Source organism: Psammomys obesus, unplaced genomic scaffold, assembly GCF_907164565.1.
Source record: "Psammomys obesus unplaced genomic scaffold, mPsaObe1.curated_primary_1811, whole genome shotgun sequence".
Lineage (NCBI taxonomy): Eukaryota > Metazoa > Chordata > Mammalia > Rodentia > Muridae > Psammomys > Psammomys obesus.
In genome coordinates, this window is record NW_026585587.1 from 3376507 (window position 1) to 3402379 (window position 25873).

Genomic DNA, 25873 nt, shown 5'->3' on the forward strand with positions numbered 1-25873 from the left:
CAAGAGTGAGTAGAAATGGCAGCTTTCACCTCAGGGCCAAAATGTGAAACAGAACAAGGGATCAGAGTCCCAGGGCAGCCAGGGCTGCACAAAGAAACAGTCTCACAAAACCGAAAAAAGAAAAAAAAAAAAAAAGTGGGTGGGGGTTGTAGAAAATGCCAGAGATTTGTCAAAGATTTTTTTTCACTCATTCAAAGAATAAGTGAAGGTGAGGGGGAAAGTCCCAAAAAGTAGGTTTGCCCCATAAGGTCAGTGGCCTCATCCTGCTGGGCATACCTGCAGGTCTGGCTCCACAAAAACAAGATGGAAGCTTCTTCACCCTTCCATCTGCTACAGAGTCCAGAGGGAAGGCATCAGGCTGCCATCACACCCTCCCAGAACCACCTGAACCCCACATTTTATCTGTCTTCCCCACACAAGGTCTGAAGCCTCTGACAGGTGGCATAGAACCCCCAGATGCAGATCTTGCTCATGATTAGACACACATGGCCGTTCTTGGATGCAACAGACATGGTTGGCAGTTACGGTCTCCTTGAGAACTGGAAACACATCCCTCTGAGCCCTTCTGGTTTTAAGATTTCTATCAAAAGCTCAGCTATTGTTCTGAGGGCTTGCCTTCATATGAACCTGATCTTTCTTGCAGTTCTTAGTATTATTTTTTTCGCTTTGTATATTCAGCATTTTAACCATGAGATCATGTGTAATTTCTTCTTTGTTGCTTTCTTCACTTGGGGGGGGGGTGTTTATTTGAGACAGGGTCTCACTGCATAGGGCTGGCTGTCCTGGAACTTGCTATGTAGACCAGATGGGCCTCAAACCCACAGAGATCCACCTGCCTCTGCCTCCCCAGTGCTGAGATCAAAGGCATGCATTATAACACCCTGCCCATGCAAAATTTCTTTTCTGGTCCTGTCTATTTGATGTTCTGTGTACTTTTTTTTCATAATGTTTTTATTGATTCTTTCAGAATTTCACATCATTGAGCCCAAGCACGCTGACTTTCCAGTTCTTCCATGCCCATCCCCTCCCATCAAAGAAAAGGAGAAGAAGATGGAGGACGAGGAGAAGGAGGGGGGCAAGTTTGATTTGTATTGCCCCTATACTCACTGAAGCATGATCAAACTCCCAGTGGCCAGACCCTTAAAGAAAACTGGGTCCTTCCCCACCCTCACCCCCCACCAGAAGCCATCAACTGTGGACAGCTACGCTTCAGCATCTTTATGACAACTTGTAAGGGTTCTCTCTGGTGGCTCTCTGCCTAGGTTGTTACCATGGGGGAGGGGTGTCAGAGAAGCCTTCTGTGACCCCCTCTTCCTCTTTCTCAACTGAGTCTGAAGTCCTGAGGAAGGGCATAGGGCTGACCTGGGCACAGTCATGTCAAGGTCCAAGTCCTCAGCCTTGTGGGAAACCAGCACTCTCCCCACGTGGGTCAGCTCCACAGTGGTGAAGGCTTCCTCCGGTGCAAGTGCTAATGGTGACAGTGTGTGCAAGTGGCGTTAACAAGTGATTGACCGGTGTGTGCGAAGAGGAGCAACCGTTTCCTCCTCCGGCCTTCAGAAACCTACAGCAACCAGCTAGCCTCCCCCCTCCCCCACCCCCCACCCCCCCCCCCCTTACCCCTCCCCCCCCCCCCCCCCAGCCCACGCTGAGATGCCCAGCACACACCCTCAGCTTACGGACTGCCCCTCTGACCCTAACTTTTCTGTACGTGTGTTTGTGTGTCTGCCCTGTCTTCATTCCTTTGCTGTCCCAGTCAGGTTTCCAGACCCAACCCCTGTGGGACACAGTAGTCCTTTTTTTTTTTTTCTTATTTGTTTACGTGTACGAGTGTTTCACCTACGTATGTGCTCTTCATGCCTGCCCGGTGCAGGAGGAGGCCAGAAGAGGGCACCAGATTCCCTGGAACTGGAGTTCGGTTGTGAACTGTCATGAGGGTGATGGGAACTGAGCCCAGTTGCTCTGTAAGAGCAGCGAGTGCTCCTTACTGCTGAGCCTTCTCCCCAGCCTCCGGCCTCCTCCATAAGTGTCCTCATTTCTTTGCCTAAAGCTTCACTTCAGGGGGTCTCACTGGAGTTACCATAGGCGTGATTGTTTTTGGAGAAGACACGCTGTCGTGTTTTTTGTTTTTTTTTACTGGTGTATTTGTGCTGGCGTCCGCCCTTCTGGGCTCAGCTTGCTGGTTGCGTGTGTTACTGTTGACCAACTCAGGTCACCTTTCTTCTTTCAGCAGAGTTCAAGGACGGAATGGTTTACAGTAGAGTCAGACAGGGGCACTTTCCTGTTTTATCCGGGTGGTTCAGGACACCGGCCTCTGTCTGTAGAGATCCCCTGAAAGCTGAGTCCTGTCGCCACCCCACAATAACCCTCCCTGAAAACAGCACAGCAGCTGATGACAAAACACTCTTTAAGTACACGCTTGTGGGTTCACAAAACAAAAAACAAACATGAAAGTGGAAGAGAGACGTGCAGGGGGAGAGAAGGGCTGAGAGGGTTGGAGATAGATATTCTCAGAATGTAGACATATATGTATGAAACCGTCAGATAAGTTCAATCTAAACAATGAAAAAGGGGGAGGAAGCCTAGAAAATGCAGCTCAGTGCTGCAGCTACAGCACATGCATGGCGTGTAGGGGAGCCTGGATTGGTCCTCCAGCGTGAAAAGACTAAATTGTGCAATGTGGCAAAAATATTAAAGGCTGGTGAAAGCAGGTCAAGGGCGCTCAAGTGTTCATTGCACTTTTTTCACTGTCACTTTTCAACTCTTCTGTGAGTTTGACATTATCTAAATAAAATATAAGGGTAGTGTGTTCCAGATAACCTCTGTGCCAAAGGACAGGTTTCTGTCATTCCGTCGGAGTGAGACCTCCAGTCTGTGGGAATTCTGAGACGCCTGTCTTCTGTGACTGTAACACGTGAGAACTGTGGCGGCAGACACAGGCGGCGGCAGCGGCACAGTCCTGGTGAGTGGGCCCTTGGTGGGCCTGTTGTCCTGCTTTCTAAGTCACGGACAAGGCTGCAGTGGAGCTTGTGGCTTTGCTGCTGCTGCTTGTTGATCTGGGGAAGAAGCCCAGGCCTTCCTGCATGAAGCACCTCACCTACCCCTGAGGAACACCCCCCCCCCCCCCACCCCCCCCCCCCCGCCCCAAGACTTGGCCTGTTTGGCTCCATGTCCCAGGATTTCTTCGAGCCTCAGTTGGCCAGGAGCTTGGGGAACACCTGACAGGGTCTCTGTGAACACCACATATTACTTAAAACCTGAGACAAAGACTGTTATATTAAGGAAGCCTCAAAAGTTTGGATTTGAATATGAGATTTCAGAACAGTAAAGATTAGAGAATCAAGCTGAATCCCCAGAAGAAAAGTTCTTCATTGCTTCAGTCTCCCACCAAAGGTGCAGCTCTCTCCCTCAGCCCTCCCTCAGCCCTCCCTCAGCCCTCCCTCAGCCCTCCCTCAGCCCCAGCTTTGGTTCTGGGTGTTTACCCCAGCCACAGAAAACAAACCAGGACACTGACCCAGGAGAGAGAAGACATAACAGTTGGCTCCAAAACAATCTCCAAGGGCTGATTGTTTTTGAAAACTCAGTGGTTCCTAAGCAAAACAAACAAAAACGAACTTGGGAGGGAGACTTGTAGGGAGGCAAGGAGATTGATGGCAGAGGGGGAGGAGGGAGAGTAAATGTGTTCATAGCTTCACTGTAAGCAAGGGGAGGGCAAGGGAGGGGAGGGAAGAGTTCCTCATATGTGGCAAGTTTTCCATGTGGACAGCCTGCTCATGGGGCCATAAACCTTTGACTCCAGTGTTCTTTGGCCCAGGGAAACTATGGGCTAGCAAGGTCACACTCTCAGCAGACATGGAGATAGCCCAGTGCTGAACGTAGGATCTCGGATCCACTGTACTCTCCTGCACAGGGTCCCTGTTCCTGTGTCTAGGGGCTCCTCCATTTTGAAAGTCACCTTTACGTGAGGCAGGCCAAGAAGCCGGTGTGGAGGCCTGAGGAGTGGCAAGAGCATGCTGTGGCTGACTGGCCATGTTTTCAGAGTTTGTGAATAAAAGGAATGCTTGTAGATGGCAGGGGGAGGGATTCTCAGTAAGATGACCTGACTAACTCCTTTTTGAGACTGGGCCTAAAGCTGGTTCTCACCGCCCTTCTCCCTTTCTGAAGACCATAGGAGATGGGCCACCAATCAGAGACTGCCCAATACCTAGCCAGAAACTAAGTCACTCAAACAAAGAAAAGTCTCTCTAAGATAGCCCTCTCTCTCCCCAAGGTGAAGACCAGTAAAAATTGTGCAAATGCATCTCTCCATGGGCACTGGCCAATTCCCATCAAAATCATGTAGCCACAGTTGAAATTCCCCTAATAGCCTTTTACAGAGCCTGCGAGGTTCACAATTGGTATGAATGGTAGACCCCTGAATGCTGGTTGTCTCTGCAGAGTAAACGCTCTTCGCTCTTACATTCTATTTGAGTCTTCGGTCTTCCTTCAGTGATTCTTGGACCCTTACATCAACACAGTCACTCCATCTGGAAGGAATTCTGACACCAAGACCCTGCACAGTGCCCTAATAGTAGCCATGATTTAATTAATGATCGTATATATGCATGCTTGGACTATCTGGGTTGAAGGTTGTATTACTCTAATGTTCCATTCTTCTACACTGCCTGAATTCAAAGGACACAGATTGTTTTTAAGACACCCCTCCGCATGTATTTAGAGGGGAAGAGGGGCATGCAGCATGTTCATGGAAGTCAGAGGACAACTTTGAGGACTCAGATCTCTCTTCACCTTTATGGGGGTCCCAGGGATGAAACTCAGGTCTTCAAGCTTGGTGGCAAGTGCCTTAGCCCACTGAGACACCCTGTCAACTTAAGAAGAAATGAGACATGTCCTCAGCTGGTGAGTTAGCAGCAAACGCTGGGGAGGAGTTACTTAATGATTCTGCTCCCAAACTTGAAAATCTGAAGAAGAAAAGTGATAACTATCATGACGGCTAATCTTTGTTGTCAACTTCAGTCTCATAGGAGACATAGCCATGAGCATGTTTAAGGGGGTATTTCCACAGAGGCTTAACTGAGATGGGAAAACCACCCGGAATGTGAGAGGCACCATTCCACAAGGTAGGGTCCCAGGTTGAATGAAAAGAGAAAGCGAAGAAAATCAGCAGTGCACAGCATTAATCTCTCTCTAATTCCTGACAACTGACAGGAATGTGGCCAACAGCCTGGCACTCCTGTCACCAAGCCTTCCTGCCATGAGGGACTGTACCTCTTCAAACCATCAGCCAAAATAAACCTTCCCTTAGTTGTTTTTATCTGGTACTTTGCCACAGCAATGAGAAAAATAACTAATGCCGTTACTCTCCTGGCTGCTGATCACAGAGAACTGGATGTTTTCATCTCTTGAGAGTGTCAACTGACAAGATGACATGGTAGACAGACAGATGAACAGGTTATAGTCACATCTTTCAGGTCCATCAACTCTTCTAGTGAAACACTGGTACACCACTTACAAACCCCAAAGGGAGATTTGAAGGACATTTTAAAGCAAAGAGAACTGAGAGTTCTGTATGAAAGGTCCCTACATGGCACCGGAAGAAATGTACATCAGTGAACATCTCCATGCAAAACCATCACCTATTGTTGAAAGGAACTTCAGACCAGAGCAGACAGCTTCTTGGGCTGGAGAGATCATTTGGGGCTTGACTCTTTAATTAAATGCTTCACGAGTTCCTAATATTTGTGCATTTTGTAGATAGAAATAGAATGAGCCCACTTTTCTAGAACTCTCTTTCTGTAAGACTGCCTCATGGCTATGTCCATTCCAGGTCACCGATTGTTTATGAGGATCATTTATGACCAGTGAGCTTTGTCAGCTTGTTTGTTTTATTTTGAGACAGGGTCTCACCTCACAGCCCTGGCGGTTCTGGAACTCACCTTGTAGACCAGACTAGCCTCAGACCCTCAGAGATCTGCCTGCCTCTACCTCCAGGTCACTGTTGATTAAAGGAGTAGGACCCCCTGGCTATCGTGTGTTCATTTTAAAACTTTCTTCTTGGTTCGTCTTTGTCTCGCTGGGTGCATTTTCATGAAGAATGGGAGATTATTAATTGTTATTGCTTACTTGCTTTCTTCCTCGATGAAGAGCATGAATCCTTATTCTTGAAATGGAAAGTTGGGGGGAGGAGGAGGAGCTCCATTCGTAGAGATCATTCCATGCCCGGGGAGCCCTAAGTTCTAGCCTTGTACCACATAAGCCAGATGCAGTAGTACACGCCTGTAATCCCAGAATTTAGGAAATGAGGCAAGACGATCAGAAGTTCACGGTCATCCTCAGCTACACAGTGAACTCAAGACCAACCTGAGATAATAGGAGACCCTGTCTCAAACAGTGGGAAAGTTAATATGTTTCAGTTAAAATGCAAATTAAACCTGGGCTTACAAACTCAGACAGATTTGGATTCAAATCCTAGGTTCCTGACTTCCTGATTGTAATGAGTTCTGGTAGGTTCTTCAGCTTCTCTTGGCCTTTATTCCAAATGGAGACACTTGGCTCTTCAGGTCATGGCAGGGACTGGAACGGTTAGGTGTCGAGGAGCTGAAACACTGAGGGTTCTTCTCCCAAATGAGATGCAGCATATCACTTCCACTCCCCTGGGCCCCAATATGGTGCTTTGTGTTGACATTTTCTGTGGCTGCCTGCTTTCAACAAAATGCGGTGTCACCAAGGCTCTGGGTTTAGATTTGTTGTGATGATGTGGGTTAAGCTCCCAGGGGGGAGCCCAGCCTTTGCCCAGGCTTCCCTTACGTGCCATGTGGAGCCTCAGAGAAATAGTTCACTTCCTATTTGCAAACTTTATTTGGTTGAGAAATGCCCCGTTTCCAGGCCAACTCAATGTAGACAATGCCAGTGTTTGTTTTGGTCTTAGTTTTACTATGGCTGGATCTGAACGTCCATTCTGCAGCCATTCTGCTCTCAGGCTGTGTAGTCGTGCTATTGTGATGGTCTGCAGATTGGTTTGAATCATATTCATGAACAATTAAAACCCTCCTTTGGTGGCTTTAGTAGCAGCGGGCTTCTGGAACCTAGTATCCTTTTATACCAGGCAGTGCTGGGTTCCTTTGTCCCTGTGCCAACCCCACTTTCCCAGTTCTAACTTGTAAAGGGCATACACATCACCAGGTCCTTGACCTTATGTTACCCTTAAAGCAGTGTTTACAGAAAAGCAGGTTCTAGCGATTTGATAGTCTGAGTCAGTTACCTGTTCGGTTTTTCCTCTGCCATCAATTTCTGCTCTTTGGTTTAATGTGAAGCTATGCTTTCTGTTAAGGACGTTCAAAGCACCCTTTCTCTAAGCCTGAAAGGCATTGTTGGCAAAGCTCTCCACCCCACGGCGCATCATAATTCCCTTTGAGTGATGTAAAGGGATCAAGTCTCATAGCCCTGCCATGTTCCTCTACAGCATACCCCGCACACGGAGGTGACTCAGAGACTTGCCGCCCTCAGCGTAGGACCCCAGAACAAGGAGGCTCTGCCCTCTGATGCCCAAGCCGGTAATGCCAGCAAGGCTGTTTCTTCCTGTGCTTCTCTCTTCTCACCAGAGGATTGCTTTCTTTAAGTCAATGCTGTTTATTTGTGTTTGGTTGGTTGGTTGGTTGGTTGGTTGGTTGGTTGGTTGGTTGGTTGGTTGGTTTTGCTTTTCAAGACAGGGTTTCTCTGTGTAGTCCTGGCCGTCCTGAAACTCTCTCTGTAGACCAGGCTGGCCTCAAACTCAGATATCTGCCTGCCTCTACCTCCTCAGTCCTGGGATAAAAGGTGTGGGCCGCCACCACCCGGCACGTTTTGAATAGGTGCTCACAACTTACAACTTTATGGTTGAAATTCTTTGCAAAGCCAAGAATTCTGCCCCTCCACTGCCCCAGATTTTATGTATGTGTGTACCTCTGTGTGTGGGTATGTGCACAACTAGACCAGAAGACGGTATCAGATCCCCTGGAGCTGGAGTCACAGGTAGTTTCAGGGCTGGGAATTGAACTCCGGTCCTTGAACTCTGGTCCTCTGGAAGAACAGCGAGTTCTTGTAACCATCAAGCTATCTCTCTGGCCCTAAAAAGTCTTTCAGTATATGAGCAGTTCTCTACTTGGGATATTTTGAGTTTTTTCAATATTTTAAGAATTGTCAATGAGGTTTGGTATACCCAGCTGCAGAATCACTCCACAGCCTTGGGAGCTGAGCAAGCCTAACACCCTAAGCTGTTTCTACGCTGTTTCTACAACAGCTCCAATGTCCTGAGCCTGTACAGACACAACTCTGCTGAGGAAAGAGAGATTTACAAAATATCTCTAGGTATCAACAGGTACTATTCACACATGTCTGAAAACCTCTGTGCTGGAGGACCTCCCTGACTGCTATGGTTTGGATATAGCCACCCAGGGGCTCTTGTGTGAGAAGGTGTTGGGAAGGCTGCGGAATTGTGAGGGAGGGCTGTGGGCATAAGAGCCTACCCCCGAGATGAAGGCAGTTCTCAAGAGAGTGCTTGAGTTAAGACTGTTTAAAACTCCCGGCCCACCAAGCGCTCCGGTTGCCTGTCTCATTGTGTGATTTCTTCCCCATACATTTTTTCCACCATGAGCCCTCTTCAGAGTCCACCTAATGTTAGCGCCGTGTCCTTGAACAGCCACAAATGTTAGATACATGAACACATTTTCTCCGTATAAATTACCTAGCCTCAGGGATGTTGTTATATTGAAACAAAAACCTGACTACTGAGTACTGAGTACTCAGTACTACTGAGTACTACTGAGTATTGACTACTCGTTGAGATTGCTAAATCTGGGTGGCTAAACACTAGCAAAGACTTTTAGGACCCTGACCCCCTGTCTCTTCTGAACAGACTAACTGATAACGTCTTGTTTATTCATCTATCACTTACTCATATATAGGTTAAACCTGCCAAGTAGGTCTCACTGATTCCATTCTAAGCCCCAACATAGGATTTGGTGAAACTGTTTTCTAAAGCATGAGTTTGCTTTTTTTTTTTTTTTTTTAACTTTTTTTGTGAGTGATAGAAGAGAAATGCTGGTTTTAAAAACCACTTTTAAAACGAAGTCCTCAGAAAGCCTGTCTCTGTTTAAAAACGCCTCTCAGGACCCTGACATTAAAATGCCCAGGATCTCCGAAGCAATCGCATGTATTCCTACAGGCTTTATTTGGGGTCGGGGACATAAAGCAGGGATAGAGTTGCAGGGCTGGCTGGAGGCAGACATGGGTCCTGTTTTAAATGAGGTGATCAAAATAGGGGTGCAGCTTAGTAGTAAAAGATGAACTTTAGTATTCACGAGTCCTGGAGTCAGTTTCTAGCACTAAATAAACAAATATGGTAATAGGTAGGCCTCACCAGGCCACCCCAAGGAACACTAATATTAGAATTAAGGCAACTGTGGCAATGTAGAAATTGCCTCATGACACCGTCAAAGGAAAACCAATGATTATTCAAGAGACTAGATGATGCAGCTGTAAATACAGAAATGTATACATGCACCCATTTACAGAATATGAAAATAGGTATGATTCTGGATGCTTTCAATAGCGTGGCATTATTTTTTGAGTATGATTTCAGTTTAAAAACTGTTTTATGATGTCTGAGTGGGCTATCCATTACTGTAAAAAAAAATGAAATAATCAACTCATAAGGATTGGCTTTTAGAGGTCGGGTGTGGTGGCACACGCCTGTGATCCCAGCACTCAGAGAGGCAGAGGCAGTCAGTGAGTTCCAGGCCTACCAAAGTGAGGCTGGGACAGCCAAGGCTACACAGAGAAATCCTCTCTCAACAAACAAAGCATTGTATTTTCGCTGGTGGTGGTGGTTTGAAGGAGAATGGCCTCCATAGGCTCATGTGTTTGAAGACTTGGTCTGCAGTTGGTAGCACTGCTTAGGAAGGATTAGGAGGCGTGGTCTAATTGGGTAGGTTGGCCTTGTTTGAGGAGTTGTGTCACAAGGGGTCAGCTTTGAGGTACCAAAAGCCCACACCAGGCCTAGTCACACACACTCTCTCTGCCTGCAACTTGAGGAGCACGTGAGCTCACCACTCCTGCTCTAGCACTGTGCCGGCCTGCCCAATGCCATGCTACCTGCCGTGATTGTTCCTGGACTAACCCTCTGAGGGAGTAGTCAAGCCCTGAGTTACATGATTTCCTCTGTAAGATTTGCTTTGGTCATGATGTCTCCTCACTGCATAGAAGAGTAACGAAGACACTCAAAAGTTGCAAAGATTTTCATCTTTGACAGGTTGCCCTCCTTGCTTGGGGCCTCTGGTGGCAAACGGTGATTGCACAGAGCTGTGCTCTTTGGGCCTGGAAAGATGCAGACTCAGGAACAAGGCTTGCTTCTCTTACAGAGGAATCAAGTCCAGTCCCCAGCACCCGTCTGTAATTCCAGCTCAGAGGGATCTGGTCTCTTCTAGCCTCCACAGATACCCACATACATATAAATAAAAATAAATCTTAAAAAAAGAAGAAGATTGTGTGCCTTATGGTGGTTAGGGCTAAAGGAGAGAGATGAAAACGAGGCCACAAGGTCTCAAGATTCTCTTCACAGGCCCCCAGTGACTGGAAGGCTTTCTCTCCAGCGTACAACACATAGCACGTCAAAACCTCAACAGTCAGCTTCCAGAGTCTGATTTCTCAAGAGCTCACTGGCATTCATCTACGTTTTCTTTTGCTCATTCTTCCCCTAAGCACAAAACAAAAGCACAGCAGTGCTAAAGGCAAAAATGCATGTAGAAGAGACTCTTGCATGCCCGTGCTTGTCACAGCCGTGTCAGAGCAGCCGAGACACCCCTTCAGCCTAAGTGCTCAGCAGCAGGTGATCGGGTGGAGAAATATGGCCTGTGGACACGAGGCAGCATTCTTCAGCCTTAGACACCCACAGAATCATAAAACATGCAGCAAAATGGGCGGAACTGGGGGGAGGGGGATGGTATGAAGTGAGCCAAGCCAGACACAGGAGGGTAAGAACAATGTCCCCTCTGAAAGAACCAAAGTTGACCTGAAAGTAGAATAGAGCCAGGGGAGGGTAGGCAGGCACAGAAATGGAGGGGGTTAGACTGGATGAGCCCACACAGGAGGTAGGAAAAAAAGCACCTTGAACCTCATTAATATGTACAAGTAACAAACACTGTTTAAATTCTAAAGTAGGTATCTCAGAAAAATACAGTATGCAAGAAACAGGCTCCTGTGATATATCACCAACCACTCTAATTATTACAGTGTAATGCTATTGAGAAATTTCAAGTTGATTTGAAAAACACAGGGATGTAAAATAGAGTGGCCGGGGAGCCTGAGAGTGAGTCAAACTTGACTATAAAAGGAAGAGAAGGAGGCCTTGGCCTCATTTTCCCCGAGCCTTTTTTTTTTTTTCTCTTGGTTACTTTTCTCCTTGTGCCTCCTTTTGAACAGTCCTGGTTTTGTTTCCAATGAGGTCTCTTGATGCGCTGGGTTGCTTTGGTGTAACTCAGTAATTAAGATGGATGGTCCTTGAGTCTGAGGATTCCAGCCCGGGCTTCCTTGTAACTCACACAAGTTGCTTACCTTCTGAATACATGATTTCTCTTTGCGTAAAATAGTCACTGTGCTTTGCAGACCCACTGAGAAAACAGCATGCTACTTGGCACCCCTTACAGGCTGACAAATGAACTCGTATTTCTCCTTTCTTATGTGTGCCTGTAACTCACAGAGCATGCCTGCACACATCACAGCCCAGCTGAACCATCCAGAGAGGTATTACAATCAACACACAGAGGTGAGAAATAAGTCGCCCAGGCCGCAGGGGTCTCCATCCAAGGTTCTCTGGCTTCCTGGGGTTGCCATGTTCATGCAAATGAGAGACAGCCCTCTGTATACAAAGAGTGGACAGCCTACCCAAGTGTGAACAATCTCACAACTCTTCACTGGACTCCAGAAACAGTAGGCCCCACTCCTACCTCAGTCTCCCACCCAGTCAGCCACTCTCTCCCCACTATGACTCACATGAATGTTTAAACATACTGGTTTGCTTATGGCAAGCCACATTTTCCAGTAAATAATCAGAATTAATATAAAGAACTAAAACAAGAAACAACACAGTTTAAGGTGCGTATGAAAAGAGAAAACGGCTCAATATTGAGAAGGGGGTGCTTAAAGAAAAGAACAGCTAGGTTTGGGTGGGAATAGAGGAATCTTGGAGGACAACCCCACAAACATCAGGGAGCTGTTTCCGGGATGGCCTAGTTCACTTGTTTTTTTAAATTTTTTTTATTAATTACATTTTATTCACTTTGTATCCCTCCTGTAGCTCCCTCCCTCCGCCCCTCCCAATCCCTTTCTTCTTCCCCCTTCTCCATGCATGCCCCTCCCCAAGTCCACTGATAGGGAAGGTCCCCCTCTCCTTCCTTCTGATCCTACTCTGTTAGGTCTCATCAGGAATGGCTGCATTGTCTTCCTCTGTGGCCTGGTAAGGATGCTCCTCCCTCAGAGGGAGATGATCAAAGAGCAGACCAATCAGTTCATGTCAGAGACAGTCCCTGTTCCCATTACTATGGAACCTAATTGAACACTGAACTGCCATAGGCTACATCTGAGCAGGGGTTCTAGTTATCTCCATGCATGGTATTTGGTTGGAGTATCAGTCTCAGGAAAGACCCCTGTGCTCAGACTTTTTGGTTCTGTTGCTCTCCTTGTGGAGTTCCTGTCCTCTCCAGATCTTACTATTTCCCACTTCTTTCATAAGATTACCTGCAGTCTGCCCAAAGGTTGATCATAAGTCTCAGCATCTTCTTTGATAGTCTGCAGGGCAGAGCCATCAGAAGGAGAAACAGGGAACAAGTCAGGAGCCTGCCACAGAGAGCCTCTGAAAGGCTCTGCCCCCTGCAGACTACTTCTTGGATGGTGTGGTTAAGACATTGACTAAAAGCAGTTTGTGGGAGGATGGGGATTATGTATCTTAATAGGTCACAGACCATCATGAAGGAAAGCAAAGGCAGGAACTCAAGGCAAAAATCTAGAGGCAGAAACCATGGCGGAACCCTGCTTGCTGGTTTGCTTTAAAGGGCTCAGGTTCAGCTACCTTGCTCACCCATCCCAGGCCTGCCGGCCACTTGGAGACAATCCAGATCCAAACTGTGCCGACCACTAGTGCCTGGAGATGTATGTAAATTGCCAATGTGAAATTTCATTCCACAACTTTTTCAGAGTCCCATCCGTCATGACGGCCATCCGACTACGAGAATTTGTAGATCGACGACCTTTGAGTCCGCCTAGGTAAGGCTCTCTTGGATACAGAAACCACCAGGGCTGAGAAAGGCAGGAGCCCAGGGGACTGGAATCACCCAACGGATGCCAGAGGGGTCTAGTGAAGTGCCCTCGAGTTTAGAGAAAGTTGGGGGTTTTGTAGGTGTGTGTGTGTGTGTGTGTGTGTGTGTGTGTGTGTGTGTGTGTGTACCACATGCTTGCAAGTGCCTCTGGAGGCCAGAAGAACAGTAGGCCCTGGAGCTGGAGTTCCAGGTGGTTGTACGCTGCCTGGTGTGCTGAGAACAGAACCAGGATCCTCTGGAAGAGCATCAAGGAGTCTAAACCACTGAACCAACCTGCAGCCTCAAATCTAGCTTAAGTTGTAAGATAAGAAATTACTTCTTTGTAGAAGCCAAGCTAAAGGGAAACACCAAATACCCAAAATACGAGACAGATGTTGGTCTTTCTCTTGGGAAGGGCTCCACCAAGAAGAATGAAGAACTCAAGCCCAAACTTTGAACCAGAAACATTTGTTCTCCTTGGGGTAAATCTAACCACCTCCAATTCTCTGCGATATGAAAGCTGACTGTACAGAGAGAGGCCAAAGGGGACTTGCATTCATTCTCCAAGTCCATCTATCACATAGGCTAATAAGCCCTATAAGCATGCTTTACTGTGCTGGATTTATCTTGGGGGAGGCAGCAGGTACCATCTGTAAGTCCTAAGCCCGCTCTAATGGGATTTGGAATCCCACAGAGATTTGGAATCTCAGGGCAGCAAGCCTCACACCCTGGGGGCCGGACTCTTCCCTTTCTTTAACTTCTAAAAGTTATTCTTAAGTCATTATATAAAAATAAATGGGTTTCTTCATGACGTTTCCACACACATAAATCACTGCACCTGTCTACCTCTCTCTGTTCCTCTTCCCTCCAACTCTCACTGGTCCCCTTGCTCCCTGCAAACAGTCCCCTTTCTGGCTGCATGCCACGGGTATTAGATGATTCTGTGTAAGAGAGAAAATATGCAATAGTTTATTTTCCCCCCACTACACCCTCTCTTCATCCCTTTAAACCTCTTTTCATGTCATAGCTGGGGCCAGCCTCTTGGAGTCCCAGTAGCCTGGTGGGTTTGAGAAGTTCATTGTTTTTACTTTCCTTTAGTTATTTTAAGTGTTTGGCTAATGAAGAAAAGTTTCCTTTTTCTCCCAAAAGGGGTGAGTGGATAGAAGGGTACCTCCTTCCTGGATGCTTTAAGAATTCCCTTCTCGAGAGGTAGTGGTGGTTCACACTTTTAACTCCAGCACTTGGGGAGCAGAGACAGGCAGATCTCTGAGTTCGAGGCCAGCCTGGGCTTCTACAAGAGTGGCACACATGTGCGCACACACACACACACACACACACACACAACACCCATACGATAAGCAAGTAAATATTTAAAACAAGAAAGAATTTTCTGTTAAGGAAAGCACCCACCTTTCTGTCTCTGAGCTCTACCAGGAGGAAGCAGGATGGAAAGAAATCAGGACTGGATCCTGCATTCACTCATCCCTTCCTCCCCTCAGGTCCTTGGTCCTTCTGTGTATGGGTGAGAGCACTTTGTCTTCTGTGAGCTCATCTCCTAGGGAAAATGGAAACATTTGTGTTGGCTGCTGCTGTTCTGTGGAGCTCTGTGGAACTACATCCATCACTTGTGTCCTGAGCCAAGCCCCTGGGGAGCACAAGGGCTTGAGCAGGACAGTGTGCAGAGCACCCCAGGGCCTCTGGCTTGTCTGTATTCTGCTCCCTCTTGCTTCTCATCAGCATCACATGAGGAAGAGTGTCCCTCCACTTACTTGCACTGTACTTGATGCCTCAGCAAACTCCATCCCGTCTGCCACCAGGCTAGTTCTATCAGAATGCTTGCATGCTAGTCAGCTTAGCTCTGTGGCTGTGGCGGCACAGAACACCGCAAGAGCAGTGTAATAGCTGCTTTTCTCACTGCTGCGACGAATACCTGACAAAAGCTACTTAAGTAAGGGTTTATGTGGGCTCATGGCTCTTAAGGGTACAGTCCGCCATCACAGCAGGGAAGACCTGGCAGCACCTAGTCACAGTATGTCTGCTGTCAGGAAGCAGAGAGGGGTGAGCGCTGGAACTCTCCCTTTTCTTCAGTCTGGACCGCAGCCTGAGGGCTGGAAGGTGCTGCCTGCATTCAAGGTAGATCTTCCCAGCTCAGTTAAACCTCTCTGGAGAGAACACAGAACACAGAGAGCTGTGTCTCCTAGACTCCCATCAAGTTGACAACCGAGATTAACCATCATTAGCCTTGTGTCGTTAGGAAGCAAAAGAGGGACAGAGGGAAGGGGGTCCCAACATCCCCCTCAGGTTACATCACCAGCGACCAATCTTCCTCTTAGCAGACTCCAGCTCTTAAATGCTCCATTACCTCTTTAGCACCATGGCCTAAGGACCAAGCCGGAAGCACATGGGCCTTTAGAGGCCATTCAATATCCAGGCTGTGTCCCCAGATCACTGCCTCAGGGGTCCCAAGTCACCTTTGCCTTTCCCTGCTCATCTCTACCCATACACACTCTCATCCGCCAGCAATCCACTCTCTCTAGCCTGAGCTTCATTAAGCTGCAGCACAGCCCTCCCTGAAATAAAACCTTCAATGCACCACATCTGGAATCAAACCTCATTCATTGCTGTGTCCTCAAAACCCTCACAGCACTGGCTCTTCTCTTCCTACCAGCTAGAGTCCTTGGTCCTTCTTGGCCCTTCCAGGGTAGGGGGGAGCATGCTCCTTTACATCCCAGGCCCTCGGGCAGGCTCTCCCTTCTCCCAGGACCACTATTTCCCTCATGCTCTCGTCCTCTTTCACATAGAATGTCTCAACTCCCTTGCCAGCTAGTGAGACAGTCGCTTCTTGATCACCTCAGCCAGCAAAAGACTTCTCCTACTTTCTTGTGTTCCTTACCTGGTGCCTTCAGTTCTTTTATCACAACTTCCATCGCTTTGTTTCTTAAGATTTATTTCCTACCCATCTCAACCCTAGTATTACAGTTAACAGGCAGCCCTTAGTACGTGTCATCATTAGTCTTGGTATACACTATAAAAACGGAGAGTTCCTGTTTACCTTGCTAGGTGCCTGAGAATGGAACGGGAGCTTATCTTTAAGGCTAGAGAGCCCAGCACAGGTGACTCAGAAGGGCACATGATGGTATCCTTCTGGCAGTGATGCTGCAAAGACAGACAGACAGAGTCCTGAACTCACCCGTACATATTCAGTGTTGACTGTGGCTAAGTCCAGATCCTGCTCTGGTTACAGCCTTCCTCCCAAGGGACAGATCTACTCTTGTGGAGGCTGAGCCCACCCTTTCAGAGAGCCAACCCGTCAGGGACACACAAATAATGCAGTGTAAGCAGACACCGCTGGCTCAGCCACTAGAACTGAGTCAGGAGCCAGTAATCTGTAAGCATGGTCTGGACAGGAGGCATTCCCATCCACTCATTCTTTCCCTCAAGCCAAAGCTCCAGGGGGGGAAGCTGAGTACTTACTGCAAAGCCCAGGGCCAAGCCTGGTGCGTTTCTCTTTAAGTCAATTTTTTTTTCTCTCTTAAAAAAACAAAAACCTAAGCTGGATGAGGTGGCACTCAGAGAGGCAGGGCAGGTGGATCTCTGTGAGTTCAAGGCACCAGCCTGATCTACAAAGTAGACCAAGGATAGCCAAGGCTACACAGAGAAACCCTGACTCAAAAAAGCAAACAAACCAAACCAAACAAAAAACTCACAACTTTAATGGATGGATTAGAAGCTTTCTGGTGTTCCAGGTTAAGATCACATGTCAGAGCTTGGGAGCTGGGCAGGCAAGGTGGAGAACAGCTGTAACCCAAGCAAGTGGCTGAGGCAGGGGGATCGTGAGTTTAGGACCAGCATGGGCAATTCAGAGACCCTATGTCAAAATAAAAATAAAGGGGGGATGGGACTTAGAGATAGAAAGCCCACATAGCATGTGTAAGGTCCTGGGATCAGCAGGCAGCTCCAACGAAGTGGGGATACATGTGGGTGGGACAGCAGGAAACGCAAAAGGTAGAGAGAAAAGTTAGAAGCCACATGAGCCGCCTCTTTCTTCCTCACATCGCCTCACTCCTCCACACTGCCTCCCGTCCCCAAAACGCTCACTTTCCCACTCTCTCCACTTCTGCCCAACCAGCTGTGGGTTCTTGCCTCAGGACCTACAGCAGGCTGTGCCACCTGAGGCCAGTAGGAGATGGCTCCATTCTCAAAGCAATGACTAGAGTCGGCTGACCTTTTTCAGAGCCTCAGCAGGTTTTGGCACCAGATGATGCCAGAGAAGATGGAGCAGCCTGCTGCACAGACAGCAGTACACCTGGAGAACCATGTCCAGGATGCCCGTGGTTCCTCACGAACTGTAGCTTGGCTCTAGGAGGCTCCTTCTACCCCCAGGGCCCAGAACTGCAGGCCTGCCTGAGCGACACCTCCACCTCCCGCACACTCGGTGGCGTTATTTGTTCGACATTTCTGTGCCAACTTCTCTCTCCTCTTAATCCCCGGCTGTAACTCAGCACTCAGCCCTATTACCTTAGTCACTTGGCAGGCCCAGACAACCTGTAGTTATTCAGAAAATTTCTCTGGGATCTGTTTGCACTTGCCTTGATTCATACTAGACAGACAGGCCCACTCGGACCCCTGCAATCATTCAGACCTTGAATGGTTCCAGGAGGTATGTTGAAGGCCTGATCTCCTGCCAGTGGTGCTATGGAGGGATGGTGAAACCTTTAGAAGATTGCACTCTTGCCAGGATGTGCTGTATGGCCAAAGCGACAAGACAATTAACTAGTCACAGACTGACACCGTGAGGCAAAGTAACCTTTCGTGTTTTTAAGCTGGTTTATCTGATATGTGTTACGGTAACAAAAAGCTAACTCATCCACACACTCTCTAAACTTAACTGATTTCAGCTTGGCTTCTGTGGTTTCCCTGCTCTAGAGACTCTTCCCCACACTCTTAGCCTATGTAAACCCTAGATCCCGGGCTCTCCTTAGTGGCTCAGCAGCTAGCTCTTTCTCTACTATCTGTCAGTAGGCTTCTTTTACATGTTAATCTTCCAGCTTTCATAGTAAGGTTCTTGGACTGCACGTTTCATCCTATTCTCCTGCCTTAGTATCACCAATGACTTAGGGTCCTCCCCGAAACCCCTTCTCCACAGGTTCTACCACTCCCCAGCAGCGCCATCGTGGGGGCTGAGGCTTCACCACTGCATTCCAACTGTGGAAACACACCTCATGCTCACACCCCTGACATCCCTCTTCCCAGTTCCCCTGTGGGTGGCTCAGGTTATGCTTCAAAACAGCAACCAAGATGGTAGCATATACTGGTAATCCCAGCACTGAAGCAGGAAGGTGGTTCAGAGCCAGCCAAGGACATAGAGAGAGACCTGTCCTTTGTCACACTCCAGCTCTCCTAGGTGAGGCTAGAACCCCTCACCCGACTTTCCAGTACCACGTGCCTTGACATCACGGTCCTATATAATTAATCATTACAGTTAAATTAAAAAAAAAAAAAACTTACTATGGAATTTTACAAACATTTCAAAAGGTAAAAAAGAAAGAATCTTCATCTTTTTTATTCCTGTGTTTCAGCAATTATCAACATCTGTTTCACTGACTTTAAGGATTTTATTTTGTTTTGTGTGTATGTTGCTGGGTGTACATGTGTGTGCCACACGTGTGCAGGTACCCTCGGGGTCCAGACCTCGGATTCCCCAGAACTAGAGTTACGGAAGGTTGTGGGCTGTCAGATGTGGGTACTCGACACTGATCGAGGTCCTCTGTAAGAGCAGCCAGTGCTGTTAACTGCTCCTAAAACTGTCTCTCCTGTCTTGCCATTGACTTTCACACTTTGTCTTCCCTCCTTCTCTTCCTTCCTCCCTTCCTCCTTCCCTCCCTCCGTCCATCCTCCTTCCATTACCCTCTCTTTTTCCTGCTATTTTGACCTAATAGATAACATGCTAAATATTGCCCTATGAATCCCGGAAATAAATGGCATTCTATTATAAGTTTTAGAGGTTTGGGGGGAAGGGCGACCAGCCAATACTACAAACTCAGAACTGGTGGGAAGATGCATGCTATGAATAACAACCAAATGGCTGGAAAATTCCACTGGCTTGGAACAGAGCACAAAGTCCAGATAAATTATCTATCACACACCAGCTGCCACGCTTCTGTAAGGAACTGGCTGTAATAACCGCTTCTCTCTCGACTACTTCTTCCAGTGTATTTATCAATCGCCAAGGAAAGGACATCAAAGGCTATGTCCCTGGGCAACTGGCAAGAGTTCATTTTGATTACAGCGTGAAGAGGGACACAAGGTGAGAAGTCCCTAAATCTTAATTTCTAAGAATGTCATCAAAGCGAACATGATAAGTAGGGGGAAGTGAGCTGCATAATCTTTTTTAAGATTAATTTTTAAATTACATGTATGGGGGTAGGGGTTGTGCGCAGGTACCCATGGAGGCCAGAAGTGAGCTGCCCCAGGTGGGTGCTGGGAACTGAACTCTGTTTCTCTGTAAGAGCGGAGCCATTTCTCTAATTTCTAGCTGCACAATCTCTTTAGGTTTTGTTCTGTTTTTTGAGACAGGGTTTCTCTGTGTAGACTTGGCTGTCCTGGACTCACTTTGTAGACCAGGTTAGCCTCAAACTCACAGAGATAGCTGCATAATCTTTATAATAACAATAATAGTAATGTTAATCACAAGTGTTACCTAATGGATGGAAGAGAGGTGAAAATATACAAAACTATTAAAAAGGTTGGGGCTTTTTGATACTGGTTTTGTGGGTGGACTTTTGCTGAAATGGAACCCAAAGCCTCAAGTCTAAGCATGTGCTTCCACCAGGGAGTTCCATCCCTAGCATTGACAATATCTGGATTTGCTTTTATTTTTCGTAAGTAGTAATAGTATTAGTACTTTGTACTTTTTTCTTTTTTACTCTTTTCTCTATTTTAGAGATTCTCTCAGAGGAGAATGTTACTTCCATAATCAGCAATAAATATAGATATTTTTTAAATTAAATCATCTATGAAATTTAAGAAACATTATGAGGTTAGAATTTCAGGTTGGCCAAATAACTTAAACTTAGTAGCATTTGATTTCATTCTCAGTAGAGTTATAAATTTGGTTCTTTCCTATCTATGTGTGGCTTTCACAAAAAGAAAAGAAAAAAACATAATAACCATAGACACGCTAACCTCATTTTCTGGTTCAGAAAAACTATAAACTCTAGGAAGTAAAAGCATCAAATTTTTAAATTTATTTATTCATTTATTTTGTTACTTAATGTATATGAGCACTCTATCTGCATGTTCTCCTGCACGCCAGAAGAGGGCACCAGATCTCATTACAGATGGTTTTGAGCCACCATGCAGCGCTGGGAATTGAACTCAGGACCTCTAGAAGAGCAGACAGTGCTCTTAACCGCTGAGCCATCTCTCAAGCCTGTAAAAGTGTTTGAGGAATTTATAAAATGTTTGATTTGGGGCAATTTTCATGTTCTCTAAATCTCATACTCCCAAGTAAAAGAATCAATGTAAAATGGTAAGGCATATTAAGCACTTGGCATGACTACTGTTACTTGAAGCTCCCCATCTACTGTATATTACAGTTTCCCTTCTCTTAGGTGACTTCCATCTAGCCAATCTCCAATTATTCTCACCAGGGATAGCTGTTGGCATGCCACCTCTGTTTAGAGCAGGGTGTAGTCTACACTTAAATTATGAAACTGGAAGCAGCTTTGAGCTTATCCTGATCCAGTCAGAAGTACAGCATGGAGGAAGGATGCATCTTTAGCTCTTAAATTGAGTTATTATTGTGCATCTGCCTGCTCATGCCACAGCGCATGTGTGGAAGTCAGAAAACACTTTTCAGAACTAGGGTCTTCTCCTCCCATCGTGTGGGACCCAGGGATCAAACCCAGGTTTCCAGCCTGTGCCTGATAAGCCATCTCGATGACTCAACTGTAGCCACACAATTACTGTAAATGTTAGGTTTAAATTTTAATCCATAGTTTCTGAGCTCCAGTTCAAGGCTCTTACTACTAAATCAAGTATTTGCCTAGAGTAGCTTCTGTTTTTAAATTTCCAGGAATAAGGTCTCACTATATTACCTGGCTGGTGTCAAAATTCATGCCGAGCTCAGGAAACCTTCTACCACAGCTTTTGGAGTCACTGGGAACTATTTAGATGTGAACCCCCAATCATGACTTAATAAACTAGTTAGAGCTAAGTCCTCTACTAGAAAACAAGTAAGAGAGGGAATGGTAGGTGCCCACTGCCAGGGCTAGACACATCAACACTCTCCTCACTCTGCCCCTATCGTGGTATCCTATAGGGCTAGTGCCCAAGAGCAGTCTTCCCAGGACATGCTGGCTCTGCCAAAGGCCCCTTGGCTCCAATTGGCCCTGCTAGTGCATCTGGTCAAGAAGAAAGCACCGGGGATGTAGCTCTGTGATAACGCCTGCCTAGCATGTAGGAGGCACCAGGTTGGATGCTTAGCACCAGGAAAAAAAAAAACTAAAATAAAATAAAATAAAATACAATGAACACAAAAAGAATACAGTTCTTAGGATTGTGTGTGTGTGTGTGTAGTTTGTTGATTTAGTGCATTGTTGGAGAAAAATTTTTAAATATATTGACTATATCCAATGTCATTCTAAGATGGAAAAAAGAACCCTGAAGCAATGAAGTGCATCATGAGTTTGCTTGTCACCTTTGTGGGAGGGACATGTCTATCACCTCCAAAGCGTCCCTTATTTTCAACGAAGGCGTGCCCATTCTTTCTATTAGCAGAAAAGTCCCTTGATAAGCATTGCTTCTCTTTGTTGACATCCTTAACTGATAGACTTGTCGAGACAAAATATGTGTGTATTTTCAAGGTTCTCAGGACGTGCCACCTACTGTCCTAATATACTTACATTCATGCCTCAAGCACATCACGCCAAGGAATGAACTCTCCCAGGTGTGGATGAAGGCATTATAAGCCGTTACGTTTTAATTTCCTGCTTGCATTCATCTTTGGAGGATAGCTGGGGGGTTGGGGGGAGGGATGGGAAGGTTACAACTGTTGTACAGAACACCAAAATGTGCCTCGGGGTTAGTCTAGCTAAAAGGGTGCTTTGGCTCCTAGGTTGCAACTCGTGAGAAGATGGACCAGTTGTCCAAAGGTGCTCAGCAAACCATTTTTGTTTCCGTGTAGGCCCCTCATAGGCTTGGAAATCCCACGGGGCATAACTCCATATCAGCCTCAACTCGACCAGCTAACCCTCATTCGATACATTTGTTTTGAAAAATTGTCAAGGCCTACAAACACGTGGTATAATGAAACGACTTACCAAAGAGGCTACTCCCTGCCCTTTTATGAGGACGGTAAGTGCTAGCAGCTCGCCGTTGCCTGTGTGCCAAGGTCAGCGTGTCAAGGAGGCTTACTGCCTCAGGGGGCATGACTGGGACCAGCCAGTCTGGGGGCAGAGATACATGTGAAGATCTGGGAGGGGGGCCCGGCTTCTTCCTTTCTTTCTAGCTCCCTGCATGTGAGCCCAAAAGGATGAAAACCCTTCAGTGTCCTAGCGAGCTGACCCTCTGAGTCCTAGAAACAAATTCTTGAGTGTAACTGGTGGTCTGCTCAGGAAACCTTCCTTTCATTCTAGTTTAGATGCCTGTAACAATTAATAATTTACACCACGGTTCAGAAATTCCAACCTCCCCCATCACCGGTAGCACGTCTGTATGCCGTGGCCTCTGTGAGGGTCCTGAGGTAGACAAGGAAGATCATGGATATTCTCAGGACGCCCAACTTAAATAGCACCCATGTTGCCTCAGGTATTGGTGTGTCACTCATTGAGGGAATTTGGCTCATTGAGTGAATTGCTGATAGTTTCTAAGTGAGTGATCCCCAACCTTTGAGGGGGATCCTACACTATGGCAGGCAGGTGTTTAATCCCTAAGTGGCTTTCTGGGGCGAGTGCTGCTGTTTTAAACAGGGAGAGCCAAGTTTCCAAGACCTCTCATGGACCCATTTCTAAATCCCGCATCCAGGAGGAAAGAGGCAGAATTCACATTTAGACAGTATTCCTCTCTAGCATGGTTCACCTCGAAGCTATACTGCCTGTCACAGCCAGGTCACCCATACTACTAACTGCTTACTAGTTTTCCATAAAAAGCTTCCCTTTCTTTTTACTGAAAAGCAGAAAACTGAAGATACTCATGTAGACAGCTTCTCTGGAGGCTGAAGGTTAGGGCCTGAAAGTTCATAGCTGACCTGGACTACACAATGAGCTGAAGAATGGCAAAACTGGGAAGGATTTCCCTTCTGTCTCTTGTCTCCAGAGAAGACGGCTGCAGTCTGGAGGGATGTCAGAGTCAGGACAGAAGACACGTCCAGGCTAAAGCCCAGGTCCTCACAGGATAGCAGACAGCAGCATTAGGAAGGATCACGTAGGCAGAACTTGGGAAAGTTGAGCCAGGTAGTTTGAGAAATGGAACAGGGACTGGAGACTGATCAAAAGAAGTTTGGGACAAAAGTTTACACGGAGGGCAAAGATGGCTCCTGGAAGACTCAGGAAGATGGAGTCTGAGAAGAAAGGGGTTGGAGGCTGAGCTAAGAGTCCTTTAGGGAAGGAATAATGGCTCAGAATGTGCCCAATCACAAACAAAGTGTCTCTGTGACAACCACCTCCCTCCTCCTATAGTTGGCCTAGCTGTCTACTTTAACAATGGTATGATATCATTCAAGTGTTTAGAACATATAGAGTTCTCAGCCAATGGGCTGGATGTGTACTTCTGCTGGTAAAATGCTGGCAAGCACCCAATCCTAGGTCAATCTCAGCACCTCATAAACACCATGCAGCAGTGCAGAGGTGAAGGCCAGACAATCCTTCATTCAAGGTCATGGACAGATAGATGGATAGACAACACACAAATAAATAGTGGTTCTCAGCAAGTGCAGTCCTCGAGTCCTCCATTTTATTTTTTAATAATGACATCCAAAGAAGGTGCCACAAAGTGATATGGAAACTACATTTTGCTAGGTGATAACAAAATATAAAGAAGCCAGGCAGTGGTGGCACACACCTTCCACCTTGGCACTCAGGAGGCAGAGGCAGGAGGATCTTTGTGAGGCCGTCACCTGGTTAAATGAGTGTGTGACAATCCCACAGTAAATCCTCCTGTAAGAATTACGGGCTGTTGAACACTCGTCATACATGTAAGCTACACTAATGTAATTCCATTGGACACTGCAGTTCTCAGGAAGACCATGACTGCTCTTCAAACCCACAGGCCTTGAGTAGTCACATGGATACTGACTACAGACAGGATCACACCTTCTTAAATATAAACATGATCTTTAGCCGGCTGTCGTGGCACACACCCACGGTCCCGGCACTTGAGAGACAGAGGGAAGTGCAGGAAGCTTCATGAGTTCAAGGCCGGGCTGGGCTGCACAGACAAACTGTCTCTAACTAACCAGCAATAAAAACATACTTTAAAAAAACGGCAGCATTTCTAGTCATATTCCCGAGATTAATATTTTTCATTCTTCATATCATGACATGTTTGTTTCAATAGTTGAAAGCACCTAAGAGCACAGAGAAGTTCTGTTATAATGCCATCAATGAAATGCGCCAGCCTTTGTCTCATTGTGTAGTGACGCAAGCCTTCCTTGGACCTTTCCTGTCACATACAAGCACCTGCTCAGGATTATAAAGTGTTATGATTGGGGAAGGGGCTCCAGCAGGCATGACTTTAGAGACAGCAACAACTACAGATACAAAGTTGGCATAGACTATCTGATAGACAATGTAGAAAAGGGAAAATAGTCTAGAATTAGGACATCAAAATAAAAATCACATTTCTATTACATTTTAATATAATCCAGTAATGTGCCTATTAACTAGAGTCTAAAGAAAGAAACTTTGATTCAGTCCCTATATTTAAATTTTAAAAATTGCATTATTTTATCTTATATGTGCTCATACATGTGAGCATGAAGAGGTCATAGGTCAATGGTGAGGGTCTGTTCTCTCCTTCCACTGTCTGAGGCAGAGGATCAAACCTAATTGTCAGACTTAGTCATAATTGCCTTTCCCCACTGACCATCTCCCTGGCACCCGTATTTTAATTGCATCTCTATCTTAAAATACATTTTTTATTGTACACAGTTACTAAAAAGATAGTTGTACTAAAATTTCAGAGTGAGGGGGAGGCAGAGGCAGGCAGATCTCTGTGAGTTCAAGGCCAACCTGGTCTACATATCGAGGCCAAGACAGCCAAGGCTACACAGAGAAACCCTGTCTTGCAAAACCAAAAACCAAAAAGAACAACCCCTGCCCAAAAATTCAGGGTGAGTAGTCCTAAAACAAATCGCTAATCTGCTTTAAATTTCAGGTTTGGATCGGCAATTGTGCACAATTTCATTGAATCCTAGACCACTTAATCCACCACCAGAAGTCTGGTATTGTGATTGTGATGAAAGAAAATTCTTCAGAAGAAACGCTTTTTAAAACTATGAAAGCACGGCATTCAAAATAAAAAAAATAAATAAATAAATAAAAAACAAA

General features: G+C 46.4%; 1 protein-coding gene across 1 annotated transcript; it reads left to right on the forward strand.

The window, feature by feature from the left end:
• The first annotated feature begins 13237 nt into the window (after window positions 1–13237).
• Window positions 13238–25834, forward strand: CUNH1orf100 (chromosome unknown C1orf100 homolog). Its single transcript, XM_055609941.1, has 4 exons — window positions 13238–13293; window positions 19537–19632; window positions 22513–22682; window positions 25701–25834. The coding sequence occupies exons 1-4, from the start codon at window positions 13238–13240 to the stop codon at window positions 25814–25816; spliced, it is 438 nt and encodes a 145-aa protein (XP_055465916.1). The 3' UTR covers window positions 25817–25834.
• The last annotated feature ends 39 nt before the right edge of the window (window positions 25835–25873 follow it).